The sequence below is a fragment of the Pungitius pungitius genome, chromosome 8, assembly GCF_949316345.1.
Source record: "Pungitius pungitius chromosome 8, fPunPun2.1, whole genome shotgun sequence".
Taxonomy (NCBI): domain Eukaryota; kingdom Metazoa; phylum Chordata; class Actinopteri; order Perciformes; family Gasterosteidae; genus Pungitius; species Pungitius pungitius.
Window position 1 is genome coordinate 7,143,015 of NC_084907.1, and position 19,781 is coordinate 7,162,795.

General features: G+C 43.8%; 1 protein-coding gene across 1 annotated transcript in view; it reads right to left on the reverse strand.

The window, feature by feature from the left end:
- The window catches only part of celsr2 (cadherin, EGF LAG seven-pass G-type receptor 2), a 57,546-nt gene that overhangs the window by 31,565 nt on the left and 6,200 nt on the right, over positions 1-19,781 (reverse strand). The window contains 1 exon segment of the mRNA XM_062563901.1: positions 6,680-7,399. Within this exon segment, the coding sequence (XP_062419885.1) occupies positions 6,680-7,399 (720 nt within the window).

Sequence of the window (19,781 nt, forward strand, 5' to 3'; positions counted from 1 at the left end):
AGAAAAGAGGGAGAGAAGAAGAAGAGGAAGAGGGACGAAAAAGAGGGAGAGAAGAAGAAGAAGTGGAAACACGAGAAAAGAGGAGAGAAGAAGAGGGGGATACGAAGAAGGATGACGGACAATAACAAGACAGCGTAAAGTGAGATAGTAGAGGGATTAAGGAGCGGAACGGCGAGTGACTCTCCACTAGAAAAGACAGCAATATCTGCACGATTTGCGCTACGTTGGTTTTGTTTTGTGTAACGGAACTCGGATAGAGATCCGCGCCGTTTATAGGACCGCCGCGGCAATAGCGGAGTGAGCCAGGCTTTAGCTTGGGAGATCCGGACCTGCACGAGAGGGAGAGAGAGTATCCAACCCGGCCACTCTTTTAACCATCGGTTCGCGGATCCGGAGGGACCAACACCGCTACGGACGTCTGCGACGCCAGCCCCGATTCCGACTCGCCAACACCGTGAGGAGGACGAGTGAGTGTTTCCTTTTCGGGGGGCACTTTGGCGCGAAGTAGCCATTTTTCTTATTAGGAGGCTTCCCCGCTCCCTCCCGCGCGCAACAGGCCTGCACCGTACAGTGGACAATTGATTGGGTACCCACGTTTGGTTTATGTATATTAGTTAGTTACCTGCCGGCTTAGATAAGTAATGGTTGGACAGAAGCCTAATGTTTGAGTGTTATTTTATGTGTATTTGTGAATCCCATGTCAAGTAAAAGGTTAAATGTATTCTATTGTGTACGTGGTATGTCTTCCTAAATATTTGGTGTGATAAGGTGCTAAAATAATAGGGATAACAGTGTAGTAACCTAGTATTGATTATATAAATTAAATAGTTAAGAATTCGGGCAGCGCACTCCTTTAACAAAGCCAGGACAGCTAGGGGGCGCTACATATACAAATCTCACTGGTGCACCTGACGAGGTCCCTGTGGGGCGTCTCTACCACAACAGCTTCATGTTGCCAGGTGAGCAGCCCAGCGGGGCGCGTAATGGCCTCACAGTCACAACTCTAACAGAATATCCTCATCAATAATTCAAACGGGGCGTCCTCTGCTCTTTCTTCCCCTCTTTAAGTCCTTTCCAGTGCCCACACTGTAATGATTGCTGCCTCCATTATTAAGGCAGCAAATTAAACAGAGATCCTGGTTTTTATTTAGACGGGAAAAGACACTTGAGCAATTTGCTCTTTAAACTGTATTTTTACAATTTATCTTTTTGAACATATACAGGCAGTATAAGAAACTATATAAAAAAGCAATGACTTTGTAAGCTCACAAGTCAAATATCAAACTGAAAATGAAGGTGTGACGGGATGGAAGATGTGTTAAAAAAATCCCTAAATGCCATCTACTCAATGAAAAGCTACAGCATCAATAACAGTTCAGATATTTACAGCACTGCCTACACAATAGTCTTGTTTTTCTGGAGCAGACGATAAAAACAGCAGATCATTTATCTGCTAAATGGGTTTGTAGCATTTTAGCGCTCTTTGAATTAATCATAAATTGATCCCAGATGATTAAAATACAGACAGAACAAACAAAAAGGACAAAATGGGACCAATAGGCCCGATATGTGTGTGATCGGCTAGGAATAGCAAATAACCCAATAATCAGTATCGTCCTGACAACCACAACCAGCTGAAGGAAGCTGAGGAAAAGATCCTCTTCCAGCACAGACCAAGCGGGTCAAAGCACCGCTAACGCTACCAAGGAGTCAGTGTAGGGATGCTATGTGCTTATCGATGAGAGTAGATTCATGACCTCCAGCTGTATTTATGATAAAATCCTCTTTCCTCATCGCAGCACATATATAGGAAGAGGACCAAACGTTTGAGGTCATTTCCGCAGCAGTTGAGGACCCGAGATCTTTGCGTTGGCTTGTTGTCGAGGGAACCAGTTTGATAATTGACCTACAAAAACACGCCGTCCCTACGCCACTTTTGTCCCATTGCGTTTCACACGGTGAGGAACACAGATTTGAACTTACTGCTCCTGGTTACTGGTGCTAGTTCAGGAATCTGCACCGGCTGCCAATGTGTGCATCTGACAATGTTTGTCTATTCATGTCATCTCTCAGAGGCAATTTATAGTGTCTCAGTATGGGATCATTTACATTTTGGTGTGAGCTGACGTGAAAGAGTTCACCAGTTGTCGCTGTAGAAGCACGCCTGCACATTACAACAGCACAAATGGATTCTCGATAACTCAATGAATTACGGGAGAAAAAAAGTGGGACTTTCTCTTCACAAGTCAAGAGTTTGCTGATGAGTGATCATCACAAACGCAGAACGGTCCGATTCACCCACTTTATACAGATGGAAGTGAACTGCTCACGTTATCCGTTTCACAGAGAAACATGAGAAGTAGAGGAGGAAAACATCTTGTTCAGCATTGACAGAATGACTCACCAGAGACAAATCATTCACTCTGTCCACCAACACCAAATATGATGGCTGTATGTGTGTATATACACATACATACATACATACATACATACATACATACATACATGCACTTCTTCAGACTGTACCTTGACTAAAAACTAGGGCCGGGACTTTAGCGCGTTAATTAAGATTAATTAATTACAATGTGAATCAAGATTAATTAATTACACAAAAAATAACACATTAAACATTTTTTACGCATTTTTACACTTCTTTTTTGCACCGCGGAACGTTTCTCACTGGATGAGTTTCGGAGGACCGATTATACTGGAGCACCAACTAGCGTTCATGACTTCAGACAACAACAAACCACAGTGAACGAAGAAGCTGACGAGACCGTGTCGGTTGGCCCCGTGAATGGGAAATTTTATTATAAAAAACAAACGGATGGAAGCGTCGATAAGAGCATGGTTGTGTGCAAGCTATGCAACAAGGAATTCGCACATCGAGCCTCAAGTATCACCCCAACGCAAAACAATTACCGGCTAGCGTGGACGTTAGCCCGACTCTGAGTACAAGGACCCACACCCAACCCACACTGCACCAGATGACTGGTTTAAGGACCAGGGTAACTAAGTCCACGTCTGAAAAAATAACCAATGTTCTGAATGTCCTTGAAAGTATTGGTCTACTTAAAAAAACCTAGTTTACAGAAGGTCTACTTACCTATAGGCTACCTGAATTTCTGAAAGTACCATATTTCTACATATGCTATTGCTACACTTGTCTGCTGGAATTGGTTGAACAAAAATAAAAATCCATAAAAATCCATGTGAAAAAAATTACTTCTCACTGTTCTCAAGTCAAATATTTATGCAATTAAAATGCGATTAATTTCGATTAATTAATTACAAAGCCTCTAATTAATTAGATTAATATTTCTAATCGAGTCCCAGCCCTACTAAAACACTAACAAATTGTAGCACTTAAATTGTACTGTATAATGGCTCTTAATGGCTCTTATTGCATGTGTACAGACTGTAAAGCCCTCTGAGGCAAATTTGCGATTTTGGGCTATACAAAATAAAATGAATTGAATTATCTATAGCAAGTTGTAAATTGGCTTATTTAATAGAAATTGCACTTTGATGTTTCTTGTTCTTTTGTTTGTATCCTTCTGGTTTAAATGCACTTATTGTAAGTCGCTTTAGATAAAAGCGTCAGCTAAATGACATGTAATGGAATACACACATACTGTATATATATATTCATTTTCCTGCCACCATCTGGCAACGCCTACGATCCAACAGTTACACACACGCATGCACACACACAGTACACACACACGTCTATGTAGCATTAACACATAAACATTCCTCAGATTGTCCATCCAACTATCTTTCAGGCATAATCACAGCTTTTCAGCACTTAGCCATCCAACCGAATCACACAGTGAGAGCAATTTAGCACTCGGACTCACAAAAACACACACACACAAAATTCTCCCAGGCCCAGGCACGGCGCAGAGACTGGTGAACTCAACGCTCGCTGAGGAAGAACGGTGGGAGTTGTAGATCACAGAGGAAAGTACATCAAATAAAAACCTGAAGCGCGATCAGACGGTCTGACAGCGGGAATCAAACTTCAAACTGATCTCAAATCATCGGCTACACAATCACGTTCACATAACTCGTCAAGTCCTCCATACTCGGCCCGACGGCACCCAGGTCTACGCCCTCCGCTGATGGAGGTTCATGTGGGTGGTTGTGGTCCCTGCTGTATGATGAAAATAGGCCCACTTCACCCACTCACACATTCGCTCTCGGTCTCTGCAGTTTCACGTTAAAAGCACCAACAGTTCAGCTGCAACACCCACCGCTGTGAATAAGAATACCCAAGTGTCACTCAACCTGGACTCTGAGTGACTGAGCCCACACGTCCACATGACCCGAACCATTTCAGGCATCACAGACCTTTTAATGTTTGACATGGAAGCGATGCCTTTACAGAAAGCAAAAAGCCAACGGTGTGAATATATCTGCACTTTCTGCATTTTAGTTTAGATATTAATTATAAAAGGATTTTTTATTTTTAAATGTATTTAACAGTAGTTTTAGTTTACATAATGGTTTGATGTGGAAGTGAATGTAAAGGGTTTGCTCATTAACCCTGACCTCTGCTAGTAGATGAGATAAAGTCACAGCTGCTCAACACCTGCACAGAATCATACAAATTCTGCCCCAAAATGATTAAAGTAGCAAAGTAGACAGCTATAAGATAAATATGTAATATTCACAATATATAGCATTACTCTTTATCTACATTTATAATAATGTGTGTGAATAAAGAACAGATATCTTAAATAAAAGTGCCAACAGAAAATGGATTATTTAATGGTTGATTATTACTAACGACGAGTACGCTATCTGTATTTGTTATTAACCATATGAAACTGTACCGTTACTATTGACCCAAGCTGGTGAATATATGTAGTGGAGTAAAATGACAACATTTACCCTTAAGTATAATGTAGGATCGTAGCTCAAAGCTGCACTCGAGTCCAGTTCTTGAGTTTGATTCCTCTACGTTACTTGAAATCATTGCCTTTAATGAAGCAAGTAGCTCTGTGCTTCAAAGACGAGATGAAACTCTAAATCACATTAAAAAGTCAGGGTTTGACCCACTTAACCTCTCAACAAAAAGATGGGGAAACTACCCAAATATGCATTCTGTATAAATCAGCATTTTTTATTTGCTTCCTCAAACTCTTTTTCAACTTCTCCTTTTTCCCCTTAACCATAAAATATGTGGGCATACGATCTTTAATCCTTTGGGAACATGAAACATTTTTTAACTGAATAACAAGTCATTCAACTCGTTAGTAATTCTACTGCTGTGATGAATTCATTTGTCATTAACACTTATTGTGCGCTTTGTGATATATATTTTTTTTATCTCAGGTATTTTTTTTACCACGGGGCATTTTACAACAAGGGGACACTCTACATCTGTAGCCTTCTATAATTAATTCGCTCCTTCTTCATTCAACTCAGTGATGCAACTACTGGGCTTTTCATCTCAAGGTAATGCACAAAACAGGATATTCATTATTCACAATACAAGAACTCATAGTTATTAAAAAGATTATAATAATTCTTCTTGATCTTGTAAATAAACCCTATAAGACCAAAAAACAACCACAATTTATTTAGCACTCTGCTCCAATTAACTAAATCTACATTTAAAACGTACAGAAATACAACCGTTTACTTCCGCTCCGGCCGACTGATCAATAACTCATCACTCAGCCTTTGTCTGCAGAGATGCGGTCATCAGCGTACAGGACAGTCTGCTTTTGCCTTTCTTTCTTTCTTTTAAAAGGGCCAGGTTCAATAAAGAGCTGCAGAGGGGAGTGAATGGGACAGATGCAGACTTTAATGTCCCCATGGGATCTTTGTGAAAGGAGAAGAAATTAACATTTCGAAGGCTCCATGTGGACACGGCTTGGCAGAAATTGTGCACTTTCACCTCTTAGTTGCAGGACATTTGAAGGCGGAAAAATTATTCAGTGGGAACTCACGAGGGAGCAACAACCCCCCCCCAAAAAACACTAATGGTCCAATCATATTTCAGGGACTGTTGCAAACCAGACATGGGGGGTTCTGGATTTCTAAAACCTCGTAGAGGAAGCTTCAGCGAGGTGCTGGGCAGAGGACACCCTTGAAAGTGACTCAGCGTGTTTCAGAGAAGATATATATGAAAACCTGCTAAATTACAACAGTCACTTTTACTTCTAATACATTTAACTTAGAAAAAGCTCTACATTGCAGTACAAAATCAAGGGCTCCCTGAGTCAGTAGTTTTCTTCATGGATCATTAACTGACTTTCAACTTGAGACGTGTAAACTTGAGCTTCTTGTAGCTTCTTGTAGCTTCTTGTAGCATTATTTTATCCATCACATGAGTCACCTGGAGATGTACATTTCTCAGGTTACTAGGTTAGAGTTAACTAGCCAACCAGCAGGTAGCATCTGCTCCTCACAGGTATCAGTTCAACATTTACCCCACTGCATATGAAAACCATGCCTCTATCTACCTGGGACTGAAATAACTGGTCAACCAATTGATGATGTTGTTGTAAACTGCATCATGTGCTGTGGGAGATTGGAAACTTTGACCCGCCGTAACGGAGGCCGGTCCACTGGTTTACGAAAACAAGGGATTATTTTAAAAAAAGAAGAGAAAGAAACACAGCACTCCTTCCTCAGCAATCATTTGCTGTCAAACGAGGGCTCTCACCTGTGTAGTCCTCCAGGCACTCGCAGGTGAAGCCGCCCTCTCGGCTGCGGCACGCTCCGTGGGCGCCGCAGGGTTTGGAGTAGCACAGGTCGATCTCCGTCTCGCAGTAGTCGCCCGTGAAGCCGGCGGGGCAGCGGCAGCGCAGCCCGGCGATGGGGTGAATGGGCCTGAACAGGATGGTGTCCGACGCCACGAACGGTGCCAGGCTGTCGAACTTCAGCACGGACACGCACTTCATGTAGTTCTCGCACGGCTCCCGGAGGCAGATGTTGTCGTCGAAGGGGAGGACCTCCTGCGAGGAGATCTTGGCCAGGAGGCTGCGGTTCAAGTACAACCTCTCCTGCAGCTCCTCCGAGCCGAAGAACTCCCCGCCGCTTTCGACGGCCCCGCCGGGCCTGCCCCCCGCCCGGCCCAGGCCCGGGCCCCCGGGCCGCCGCCGCCGCCCCTCCCCCGGCGCTGCCGCCGGCACGGCCACAGACAGGCTGACGTTGAGGATGCGGGCGCTGACGTCAGTGTCGTCCTGGACGTTGAAGATCACCACGTCCTCGGGGGCGGCGGACAGGACGCGGGCCACGCCGTCCAGGAACTGGGCGAGCAGCAGGGACAGGAAGCGCTCCTGGGACGTGTTGGCCAGCCGCAGCGTGATGCTGTTGGACAGCATTTCGTCGGTGATGATGGTGACTTGGAGGAGACACTGGGCCGATACGGAGTGGACGCCGTCTGTCAAACGCCAGAGGAGAAGCAGATGTCAGACCAATGGATTTATTTGAGCATTTGTTTGGATCGGTTCTTTGTTAAAAAAGTCTTTTGGAGACCAGTTGAGGAGTCTGGTTGGATGTAAATGTGCAGCCAGTTTTTATATGTTCTCACTTATGTGCATTTTCTTTTATATATATCCCAATTTTTCTGAAACAAATCCAATGAAAACATTACAACCAACAACATGAATCTATGAATTTATGCTTTAATTCTAAAAAAACAATAAAATGGCTGGGTTCTTCAGACATGGATTACACTCCTTCACTTGTTTATTTACCTCCGGCAGTGCGTGTTACTGACTGAGAAGGAACTACTGCGCCTGTACTCATCATGATTCAGGCGTTCATACAGTACACTGATGTCGTTCATTAATAGCTGTCAACAAGGGAGTACATGTCGCTGGATTCAATACTTTCCAGCTCTCGGGATCTGTTCGTAATAACAAAAGATAAAGATTATCACCAGATCTGTTCTCTAAATGGAAGGATGCTTTTATACATTTATTATTCATTTACTTTAAAAGATTAATTAATAATCTCAAGTCCAGCAAAAAAAAAAAAATTGCAGCACCAACAGTAAATGCCTGATGGATGCAGGTGGAGGATTCATGCTGTTCCTCTTCTGTCACTGGGTTCAGTTCACAGCCACACATTGTTCATTAATTGACACTTAAATGAATATCAGCACTTTTGTTTTGCTCAGATTCGTGGCTTGGACAAGTGCTTCTTTGTTTTGCTTTTTTCCCCCCTCGTGCCAAAACAGATAACCGACGTATGCCAGGACTAAGTAGAGGTTTTCTTTCAATACATTCCAAGTTCCTAATCAGCAATTTCACGGCTGTATTCACAGCTCCCTTCCTCCTTGCTTTGTCCGGAAGCCGAGATGCTGCTTCATTATACATGCCATCCTGAAAGCCTTAAGTCTCAAATTCAACGGTTACAGCAGTTTTTTTCAGGCCAGCCGATCTCATCTTTTATCTTGTTCAATGTTTTATCTTCCATACATTTAGACTGAAGACATGCAGTGTTTTGTCTGCTGTTATACAGTAGCTTTTGACTGTACAATACATTAATTCCCGTGTTATGCCTTTATCAGATAAACGAGTCACCCTCGTTATCTAGACGTTGAGGATTAAAACAAATTATTCTGTTTCATTGACTTTGTAAAGCTTGTTTTTGCTTGTTTTTCTACTCATTTACAACAGAGATGAAAACTGCTCTGAAAGCCACGGACAGCCGCAGTAAGAGCCCTGCTCACTGAGGAGTGAAATTATAATGAAAACAGACCCGATCCTAGACTGTCCATAAAAAAAGAGCACAAAGGGAAGTTCTGTGTGTGGCTAACAAGCACAAAACTTATGGATCAGACTTTTTTTTCCCAGCAGACAGAAAAAGTCTGCCAACAAATGTACAGCTTGACCTGAATCCCGGATATTAAACTTTGCACTGAGCTCTCTGCCCAGTGATAAGAAGCCAACGGTTTACTTTAGGTCTGTAAAGTGATTCTTACTGAGAACAAACCCTGGTTGATAAGCTGATTTCTTCTCCCACTGATCCCTGAATTCATTCATTTGTATCTCATCATTTGTTGATGGTCTTTATGATTAAAGTGGCATTAGTTTAAATGGAACGAAATTGTAAGGCTTACGTGTAGGAAAGTAAAGTGTGTATTATGTGCAATTGTGCATGTTTTAAGAGAAACAGCAGCACAAGTAGACAATAGTGAGAAATAGGTCAAAGAAATGACCTGTTAGAAATATCTTAATTAAGTTTGCTTAACCATTATTCTTCATATTGGTCAGACCAGACCACATCATACTGGTGTTGTAGTTAAGGATAATGAAACTAGACACTGTGTGTTTTATTGGGTATTAATGTGAGATTTGTATTGGTAAGTGAAGGATTTTGTCATTTCTCTGAAGTTAGTTTAAGAGGCCGATATAATTCCGGCGATGTCACCGCTTTTCTGTAGCCTCAAAAAGGAAATACAAAGCCGGCTTGAAAATCCAAAGTGTCACAAAAACAAGCTTCTCCCACTGAAATAATCAATGGGACACTTTTTTTGAGGGGGGGGAGGTGTATCTGGATACAGGCCAGAGAGCAGAACCTGCTGGAGGATTGCACAAACAAACAGCACGGCCCAAAGTTACCAGATTCCTGTTTTGGCACGGGGCAAGTTTAAACACAGAGTGCCATGGGAGGGGGAGGGGGGGGGGTGTGGGGGAGGGAGGGGAGGTGTGTGTTCAGGGCGGGTCACAGAGGAAAAGAGACAGAAGCACGTTTGACAAGGCTTTATTCCTTCTGCTTTGAGTCAAGCGCTTCCAGCACAGCAATAATACGAGGCCTTAGCAGAGGAAGTGGGGATGAAACAAAGTACAGAGACGAGCTGGGTCGCACTTTACTGTAAACACACACACACACCTGAGTACACAGAAGATTTGCATACAAGGGGGGAAAACATGACAGGGAGCCACGAGAATGGCCGAGTAGTTCATAGTTTAGGCTAAACTTATTCAGTTAAATATCATAGATGACAAAAACAGAAAATCGTGACATGTGAGAAATTGAAGGACAATAGTTTCCATTTTTGTTTCAAATGATTGATCAATTAGTAATATTTAGTCCTATTGATTTATCGTTGAATAGACTGATCACTTTGGATGTTATTACAACATGAACTTTGTGGATCATAGTATTTTGGGGTCATATTTGTAAATCATCAAATTTGTTGAAACACTCGCATTAAAAAGGCCATTTAAAATCGAGGTAAGTTTGACATTCAACAGTTTGAGAACTGCTGAGCCTCATTTGAGGCAAAGATAATATTGAATGCTTAACAGTAGTTAAAACACTTTCTCAACATCAAACCAACTAGTGGAATCCTTTCTAACTTGAGGAACCAAACCAACAACGATCCAATTTCCCCCTTTTATATCAGACACTCTGCAGCACAAGCAGCCAGAAAACACCCAGCTCTTAAAAGGTTAGACCAACGATAAGGACAGACATCGGCCCAATGGTGTCCTCAGCCAATTTGGCCTTTTTTTTGTTCTTGAGCTCCAGACGGAGATGCAACGCTGGGAAAGTGAGCGCGAGGAGAATCTCCTCTGAAAGGAACCAGACCATCCTCCAAAGAGGTCATTCTCCACGGAAGGATCCTCCGCTCATGGACGGAGGATAAGCGGAGCGTTTAGGGGCCAGAGAGGAGGAGGAAGAGGGGGCTGCATAGTTAACGACGAGACAAGGTGCCAGTTCCGAAGTGTGACACTACTCTCGGCCCAGAGGAACCTCCCCCCCGGGCCTCTGGGTGCCAGGAATGCTCTCAGCTAAAGTGGCGCCAGGGAGAAGATTAAACAGACAGTGTAGCGGCAGCACTGCCAAGACTGTGTACGGCATTGTGTGCGTGAGTGTGTTTGTGTGTGTGTGTGTGTGAGTGGTTGGGTGGAGGGGGGGGGGGGTGTGATTCACATACTTTAAATACAGTAGAAAATGCAGTAGTGAATTGAGTAGTGAGTAGTCATTGCTGTTCAAACAAGTAAAAAAAAAATCAAAATCAAAATCTGTATTTAATATGGAGATCATTGATTCCAAAAACTCAACGGTAACAGCTTTTGGTTATTGTGCTTTTAAATCAGTGAGACGATTTGTCAAAAAATGATCAACCATCAAATACACAACGTCAAGGGCGTTTTTAGGCTGTGACTTGAAATGATGCGGTTAAATCCTTCAACATACAGAAAGGATACTTGAAGACTAATTTGACTTATGAGAAAACAAGCAGGTGTTTCACTTAAAACCAATGGAGGCATTTATACTAAGCAGGTTCATTCTGATTTACAGAGAATCTCTCAGAATACATAAATGATCAGCGAGAGGGGAGGTGTGCAGCCTTTTACTACCACACTGACACAATGATATACAAAGCCTTTAGGATGAAGTCATTGCTAGAAAGACCATTAGGAAAACCAGGATGTATTGATTTCTGATTTAAACCTACTGGTGGTCTTTGTGACCGGTGGTAATAAACTGCTAAGAGAGACAGAGAACTAATCAATGAGACTGGCCTAATTGGACCACAAAGTTACCATCAAATCTCCCAGTTGAATCCCAGAAAATGTCAACAAAGTCTCTGTGGATGAAGATCAGAAGGACAGCGTGACCAAATTACTGAGGACAGAGACATCACACTTTGCCAGTGACAGTTCACCAGTCAATCGGGCCTCCTCTCTCCCTGTTTTTAGAATAGATATTGAGATTTTTCATTTTTTTTTGTCTTTGTACAAAGGAGACAAGGAAGACATAACGAGACAAGAAGACCGGACAACCACAATTTCTGTAAGTCTGAGTCTGAAAACTGCAGAATATTCACTGCTGTATGACAACAAGCATGCTCCGGGCTAATTATGAATAGGCTTATGACCTAACAAGTCCTGATCGTATTGTGATTTGCTCTGAGGTCGTTTAACAAGGCAGCGGCTCACAAAAACCTGCTGCCTCCTCCTCCTCCTCCTCCTCCTCGTGTGCAGGTTGAAAAACTGAGCCAGTTATTGTGGGGAGGGGAAACACACTATAAAAATACCATTTATCATCATGACAGTGGCGGGCCGCTAAATAAATCGCGCTCAACCGGCTCTCCCCGAGCGGCCGCTCATCGCATGTCCAACAGCTCCACACAAGGAACGCCGCAGTAACCCAAAAACAACGGTAATTCTGTGATCCGGAGCGCCCGGATGCTCCCTCAGAGGCAGCTGTGTTTTTCTCTGCAAAAGCGTGTCACGGTGAGGAGGGGAACCTCCGGGTAAAAAAAAAAAAAAAGGTAACGATGTCGAGCGGAGAGCCTGACTCGGTTGTTCAGCATCAGCATGCTACAGTATGCGCAGCACGCACGGAGTACTCCCCACATCAAAGGGCGCAAAGCCGCGCACCCGTTTCCCGGGATCAGTGGGGAGATCGTGAATTAAAACATCACGTTGGAAGGATAAGGCCTGCGGGTCTTTGCAGTTCTCAGCCTTCAGAGCTTCAGAGCGTTGTGCGAGCCGTAACGTCTGTGTAAAGTTTGGGACTCAGAAGTGAGCACGAGGAAGGTTCTGCTGAAGCTACATTTAAAAAGCTCTAAAATCACAAGTAGAATAGACACATTTATTCAGCAAAGTACGTCAACTTCAAGAGTCAATCAGAGGCAGTAAGGCAGTAACGTGAAATACAGTTAAAGGGCGGAGAGCGAGATGTGAGGTGAAAGGAACGAGTAATCCTGAACCAAACGAGGTACTTAAATACCTGGTTTCTACAAAACCCATCAACGACCCATCTGGCAACAAGCCTTTTGGGGTCAAGGGCCAATATCCCAAAGTAGGTCTGTCTGCAGGTGCACAGCAATACACGACATGCCTGTAACGTGATAAGAGCTCTTCTGATGTCCGGGCTTCCAGTGAAGCAAGCAGACCCCTGGATGAGGGCGATCCGGCGCCGGCGCACGAGGAGAACTGGATACAGCGTTTAAGGCGGACCCGGGAAATTGTAAATCACAGGATTTAGCCCCAACGTAAAAAAAAATGACTTCAAAGCCCAGCACTCCTCCTGAGGGCCGATCATTGTTTAGTGTGTGAGTAGAAATTTGAGACGCAAGAACCGAGTTGGAGTGCTTTGCTTTCATATCGCAAGTCGAACAGGGGGCTCCTGCCGTGTCAGTTCTTTAAAAGATTCTGGTCTAACATATTGATGATGTATAAATACATGAATTGGGAGGAAATTAAAAGAAAATGGCTGCAACAAAAAGAAAACAACATTGGAGCAAAGCCAGGAGGAAACTGCTGCCAATTGACAGGATGCACATAATAAAAACATAAGATGCAATTAGTATGGCAATGACAATAAATATGTAATGGAAGTGAATGAAAATGAAATATTTGGTAGTTTTCAGGTAATATTACCTTATTTTGAAACACTGCTTTTTATAACTAGAACATCCGTCTCTCCAGTAGCTGTTAACAGAAAGACTGAAGTCTGAAGTCAAAAGTAACACGTTTGCATTCTGGTGGCAAACACACCAGCAAGTCCTCACAAGGTCACACAGAGACAACACACACACACACACACACACACACACACACACAAACCACAGGGTTGTGACCTGAGAGTACACTCAACAGGACACAGTTTAATTCAATTACTATTATATACGTTGCCCTTGAATAACTGACAACCACAGACATAAATTACTGCTTCTCTTCTACTGTAAGAGAAATACATCACATTTATTTATGAAGCTTTTTCCTGTTCTGAAATCAGCAGCTGTTTTTTGTCGTCGCCTCGACAGGACAAGTTTGAGATTAAACCCGACAGAGAAACACTTGTTTAAAATAACAGTCACAACTGTTCAAAACACACACTAACTGTACAAAGAAAAGAGTCGCTAATGAAATGTTTGTGAGAGAAACACTATCTCCATTGAAAGAGACTTTTGTGTTTTCCTGTGAATTGGCTTGGAAATGTTGTCCCACCTGAATGTGGACAAGGCCAGAAAGCCCCCAGCGGGACAACATGTTTAATCCTCATCCTCACAGCGTTCAGCCAGCTGAGGTTCAATTAACACTCTGGTACAGATGAAAGAGAAAAATCAGACACTAATGAGGCCTGATGTGGGTTAAAGACCGAGGGAGCAGAATGTGGAGCTCTGTGGGCTCAGTGTTTAAAATAGTCTCCTCTCCTCTAGATCTTATCAGAGCTTCTTCAGGACCGAGCGGTCGATGTCGATTTAATTTAAAAGCTGGAATCTCAAGTCCTGTTGATCAAAAGGGAAGCCCTAAAAATGCGTCCCGGGGGGGGGTGGCGGAGGGGGCAGGGCTGCTTGGATTAACCAGCGCTGAAAGGTGAAACACACTCAGCTACTGCCTGAAGGGAGACTGATGACTGGCTGGGGGCTGGAGGCCGAGCAGAGGGAGGGGCAGGTTTTTCATTTTATTACTCCGATACCCCTCCCTCCCTTCCTTCCAACGGCCGACACTGACACCCCCCCCACCCCCACCACCACCACCACGACCACCACACTCGGCATAAACCTCTCCAACAAACCCCACCAGGTCTCCCACGACAATCACAGCCCAATATCATTTCCTGTGGATTTTTGGAATAATACAATTTTCTTCCACCACTCCAGCAAAGCCCTCCCATTCAATTAAAGAAATTCTTGAGTAGCCGTCATCCTAGTATGTTCAGAGTATAATGTTTAACCGACCATCACATTCGATTGGATCTTCACATACCACAAGTTCAAGATCATTAAAAACATGCTAATGTTTAACAGCAAGAGGTGCTGCATGTTGAGCTGGACATTGTATTGTTTTCGGAATCTGTCCCAAGTTCAATTTGTTGACATGTTGCCGTGGTGTTCGAAAAATGCAACAATAACGGCGTCACGTGTCAACTGGTATTCATGGCCACTAATGTTTAACTTGGCAGGAGAAAACCGTGTTAGATGAGACACTGTGCAAAATCACACCTACACAGACTTCAGATCTACCACATAAACAGAAAGACATTCATTACGTTTATACTTGCCTGGTCGACCATTTTTGTTGCAGTTTTTCAATAAGGCTTTGACTTTTAAATTTGTTATTAAGAAAACTAAGAAACAAATTATGAAAGTGAAACTGAATAAACAATTATTAGGGAAAGAACCATTTTTTCTATTTCATTGCTTCATTAAGCTACACAAAAATATCTAATACAATACACTCCAATTTAAAATAGATATTGTTTGGGTTTAGAACCTTAAGAAATGCATATCCTGCAGGGCTGAGACAATGTTAAAGCTTCTCTAATCACCAAAACATGATTTGCTCGGGGGAAGCATTCGGAGCACATGAATGGAAACCAAAGCGGATTTGAGCTTTATTTGGGATAAAAGCTCCTCACCTGGTTGAGAACCTTGTTGTTGGTTACATTGTCGGGGGAAAAAAACAACCACAGACACAAAATGAAACACGTCTGAACACCAACAGCTCGCATGCAACAGAAATTGCAAATCTCTCAAGGACGGAATAGACAGCTGGAACTCCCACGTAGCAGATCTGCTGTTATGTTACACCAATACACAAATTACACCGAGTATCACAACGTGCACCTCCACTACGGCAAGACTGTGTATGTTTGTGTGTGTGTAAATATGTTTCGAAACATACAATTAAAAATTAAAAAAGGATCAAATAGACATCAATATGTCTGACATTAAGTAAAATATGTCACGGTGCCGTTTTATCTGCAGAGCGACGAGGCTTTAGAAATTAACTGCAACGCTGACCGCGAAACAGCTGCACCCAATTCTTCACAGTGTCTGTGAAGTCAATAGTGTAGACCGCTGCATTGTAGCTCAATGTCAACGCGAGGATTCCAACCCTGACTCCTGCACGCAGGAGGAAAGATGACCGAGTCGCAGCGAGAGGGCGTTCGTACACACGGCACCTTCATTCTGAGTCGCAAAACCACAAGACGAGGGCATTCCTCGGATTCTTTCACTATGGTGAAGCCTCCGAAAAAAGGACCCGAACTCCTCCAATCAGAACATTTGCATGTCAAAAGGAAAACTGCTGTCAGCGCAATCGTAAAGAGACATTAGCATGCAGGGATGTGACCCAGCATGAGGCCGTTGTTAAAAACGTACCAGTAGTCATTTGATACATATATTGGATACTCTGCAAACAGCGGCACAATAACGACAGAATGAGTTATTTAAGAAGCTTTAAAAAAGGAGGGGTCAACAACTGAAAAGTCATATTTCAGGTTTTAAAAAAAAAAACAACACTGAGTGAAATCATTTGAACTTATCCTGACAAGTTTGAAGGCTTTCACAAGTGAATCATTTTTCAAAAGACGACGAATCAACAGAGGTGTTGAAGTTGAAATACTAAAAAAGCATCCACCTGCAGCCGAGAGAACAGTACATCATTGTAACGCTCATCCAGTGAAGCACAGTCACACCACCAGCAGCCCGCGAAGAAACCATCTGTTTTGTTAGCCGGACGCCTTCCTGTCAGCATTAATGTAAATCAGACGGTGATGAAATATCTCAAAGTAGTGCAAGCCGTGGTTCACCCCTCTAATGGTCCCTCCTCCTGCCTCCTGGCTAACGGCCAATGTTGACAGTTAGCACAGCGGAGTCGAAGCATACGGAAACCAGGTCACTGGGACGTTTAAATGAATGCGATGTAGCATCAAGGTAATGGCCTGTTAAAGATCTGTCACATTCACAGTGTGAGAAGCCCGTTGAGGTGATTTCTGCACCCAGCCGGAGGTCTGGAAGTATTTGATTATGTTGTTGTTGACAACCGGGGACTAAACATTTTTTGTCAGAATTGGGAGATGAATTCAAGTACGCCTTAGACAACAGCAGCAGCTCAAGCACGGAGACAGATTCAACATAATAAACCAAACATATCAGTACACACACACACACACACGTTAATGCAGAAGTCTTTTAAATACCAAGGTGATTATCATGCACTAGTTGTGTGAGTTAAGAGGTCAAGTCGTTTAAAGCAGACCCCATTAACTTCTATTCATCGAGACTTCTCTCAGTGTAAAGGTCACACCAATTGGGGGTTTAAGTATTCCCGTAAGCTGGACATTATTAACCATGATCATTTATACAGTGGTCAATATATGAAAGATTTAACGGTCAATGTTTAGGTCCTTTTTTTTGCATTTGCAGTGGTTCAACTGCACTTTTAGCCAACGACCATACACTTGAGTAAGACTCCACATATGGGTTAATTTGTCTAAGCAAATCAGAATATTTTTTCCAAATGAGTCAGAGCTGCTTCACAATGTTCACATGTAGGAATCACTTCACTAGAGCCTCATCATCATCATCATCATGTTCTCAGTCAGTGATTCGCGGGCAGGAGGACTTGAAGTAGCCATGCATCAGACTGTACAGTAAATCGGATATTTCACGGATGAATAGCAGGCCCGGTGAAACTGTCAAGACAGCAGCAACGGGCCATAACAAGTGGCCACAGAGAGGAGGGGGCCGGCCGAAACAGGGGCCACTCCCATTGTCTGCTGGGATAGTGAGGACAATGCAGGACAACGCTGAGATATATGCAACAACACCGCAGCGATGCACCGACCCTAATCCCAAACACGATTTACCCTCCTAACATTAGAGATGATGTCATCCCCCTCCTCCCCCCCCCTCCTCCTCCTCCTCCTCCTCCTCGCCCCGCTTCGGCTCCCCCTGGACTCTAACGCAGACCAGACGTAGGGGGCAGACAGGTGGATGCTCTGCTGCTGAGGGACCAGCGGGGCGGAGAGAAATCGGAAACCCTTTGAGCGCATCTGTGTCACAAATCAAAAGCGCTTAAAAGACGACAGTATCATATCACCAAGAGCTTAAACTCTCGGGGGGGGGGCTTCAAAACAGGGGGGGGGGGGGGGCCCTGACACCTGTCACGTGCGAGACCAGACTTCGCCCTGCATGTGGAGAAAAAAAAAGTTTCTCTCAGGTGTGGGCCCGCTGCGCGTCCTGCAGACGTCCTCACGGAGTGAAAGCAGCCGGCGGGACAGGTCAGTGTGTCCCAAGAGCATTACAGGTCCAAAGAAAGCCTTACATGCTTCACTGCAAAGAGGGAGAGGGGGGGGGGGACAGTCGCTCTTTAGAACTTTATGTGCCTCCTCCCCCCCCCCCCCATCTTCAATTTACAAAAGGGACCTTACCCCTAGTCCCCACCCACAAGGAATTTCTCAGGCATTGCTAGGTTCACCATGACAACTGGGTGCTTAACAAAGCATTTCTCTTAGGCATTCTTCCTTTCACAGGGGAGGGGGGAGAGGGAGGGGGAGGTAACAGTCAAAGGAAGGGAGAGACGGAGAAGGGGGGGGGGGTGTTGTAGGGGTGAAAGCTATAGAACGGGGCAGATAGGATAAAAATGGGAATGGTGACAGGCGGACAAAAAGGGGGAAAAGAGAAACAGGATCAAGGTGATATGTGCTGTTAAGGGAAGGAAAGTGAAGTGCGGCGGACATTCCAAGCAGGCCTGCGAGTGTGACTAATGCCGTCCTGGGCGGCTCGTGAAGAATGAAGGGAGCGCATTACAGATGACACCAGTCTCCCTCAAACACGTTTGCAAGCTGTGACTCCGAATCCTGTGAATCGACCGTGAGGCGGACGGAAAATTAATCAACAATTAAGAAATGCAAGGTTCGCTCCGCTTGAGTGGATTAATAACATGATGAGGAGGAGAAAAGCGATCAGAGGTCCAGCTGTTGGGACAAACACACACACACACCAGATTTGTGAGGCTTGATGGGCTCGAGTTACAGAAGACAAACCCGTGAGAAAAGGTCATAATGAAGTTATGCTAGTTGTAATTGAGGAGAGAATCCCCTCCTTCCAGTCCTGTAGAATCTTATCTTATGTGACGATGCAAAGTGCAAGAAGCAAACGGGATCCAAGCTAATGTGAAAATACCGGACCGAGCCCATAGAATACTAGAATCCATCCCGTATCTGATTGTGGAGGAACTAAAAACATTCCAAATAAGGTATGAATGCACCAATTCATCTTTTTAAACGTAGTCATTGCTTGCTCCAGTTAATGAGGCTACATGCTGACAAGTTGGGCTCTGGCAAGACAACTAAGTAGTTTAACCTTGGAGCATCAACAGGCAATTTAGACTTACACTTGAAACTTGAAAGCCCCCCCCTTCCCCAAAGTGAACAGAGCCGGAAGATATCTGCTGTCCACCATGTAATTTAAGCATCTGTACAACCCGCAGTGCGATGTGAGCTGAATCAAACCGCCATCATTAGTTCTGGAGGCGTGTTTGTCTGCAAAATGTCTGCATTGGTGTTTGAAAAGTAAGCATGCGAGGCACGCATTTGATTGTGACAAGGACAGGGTGTCCTCATGACACAGTTTTAATAATGTATACATTATATACACGGGAGGTTCAAATGTAAGCGCGTCACTTCTAAAGTCACTGTATGATGCAAACAGGACTGGACACAGCAACATAATAATGACAAAACCATGAAGAGTAAACAAAATGTACCTCAAAATCTAATTTAGAAGCATAATATCTTCATATGAAATAATGAAGGATTAGCTATGGTGTCTATATGGAAATTAACTTGGCTTTAGGGATGTAAGGAAAGCAGGGCAAAACATTTTTTTGCCATCGAATGCAAACACCTATTTATGCAGGCTCACGCTTGCCTGGGAGCAGTAGATCAGCCCCCGAGTGTGTCAACACTGGTCCGACAGATCCCAGGATACAGATGCAGCAATTCTAATCCCTGAGCCGACAACTGTCCTCTCAACTCTGCTGTGTGACCAGAAGTCTCTC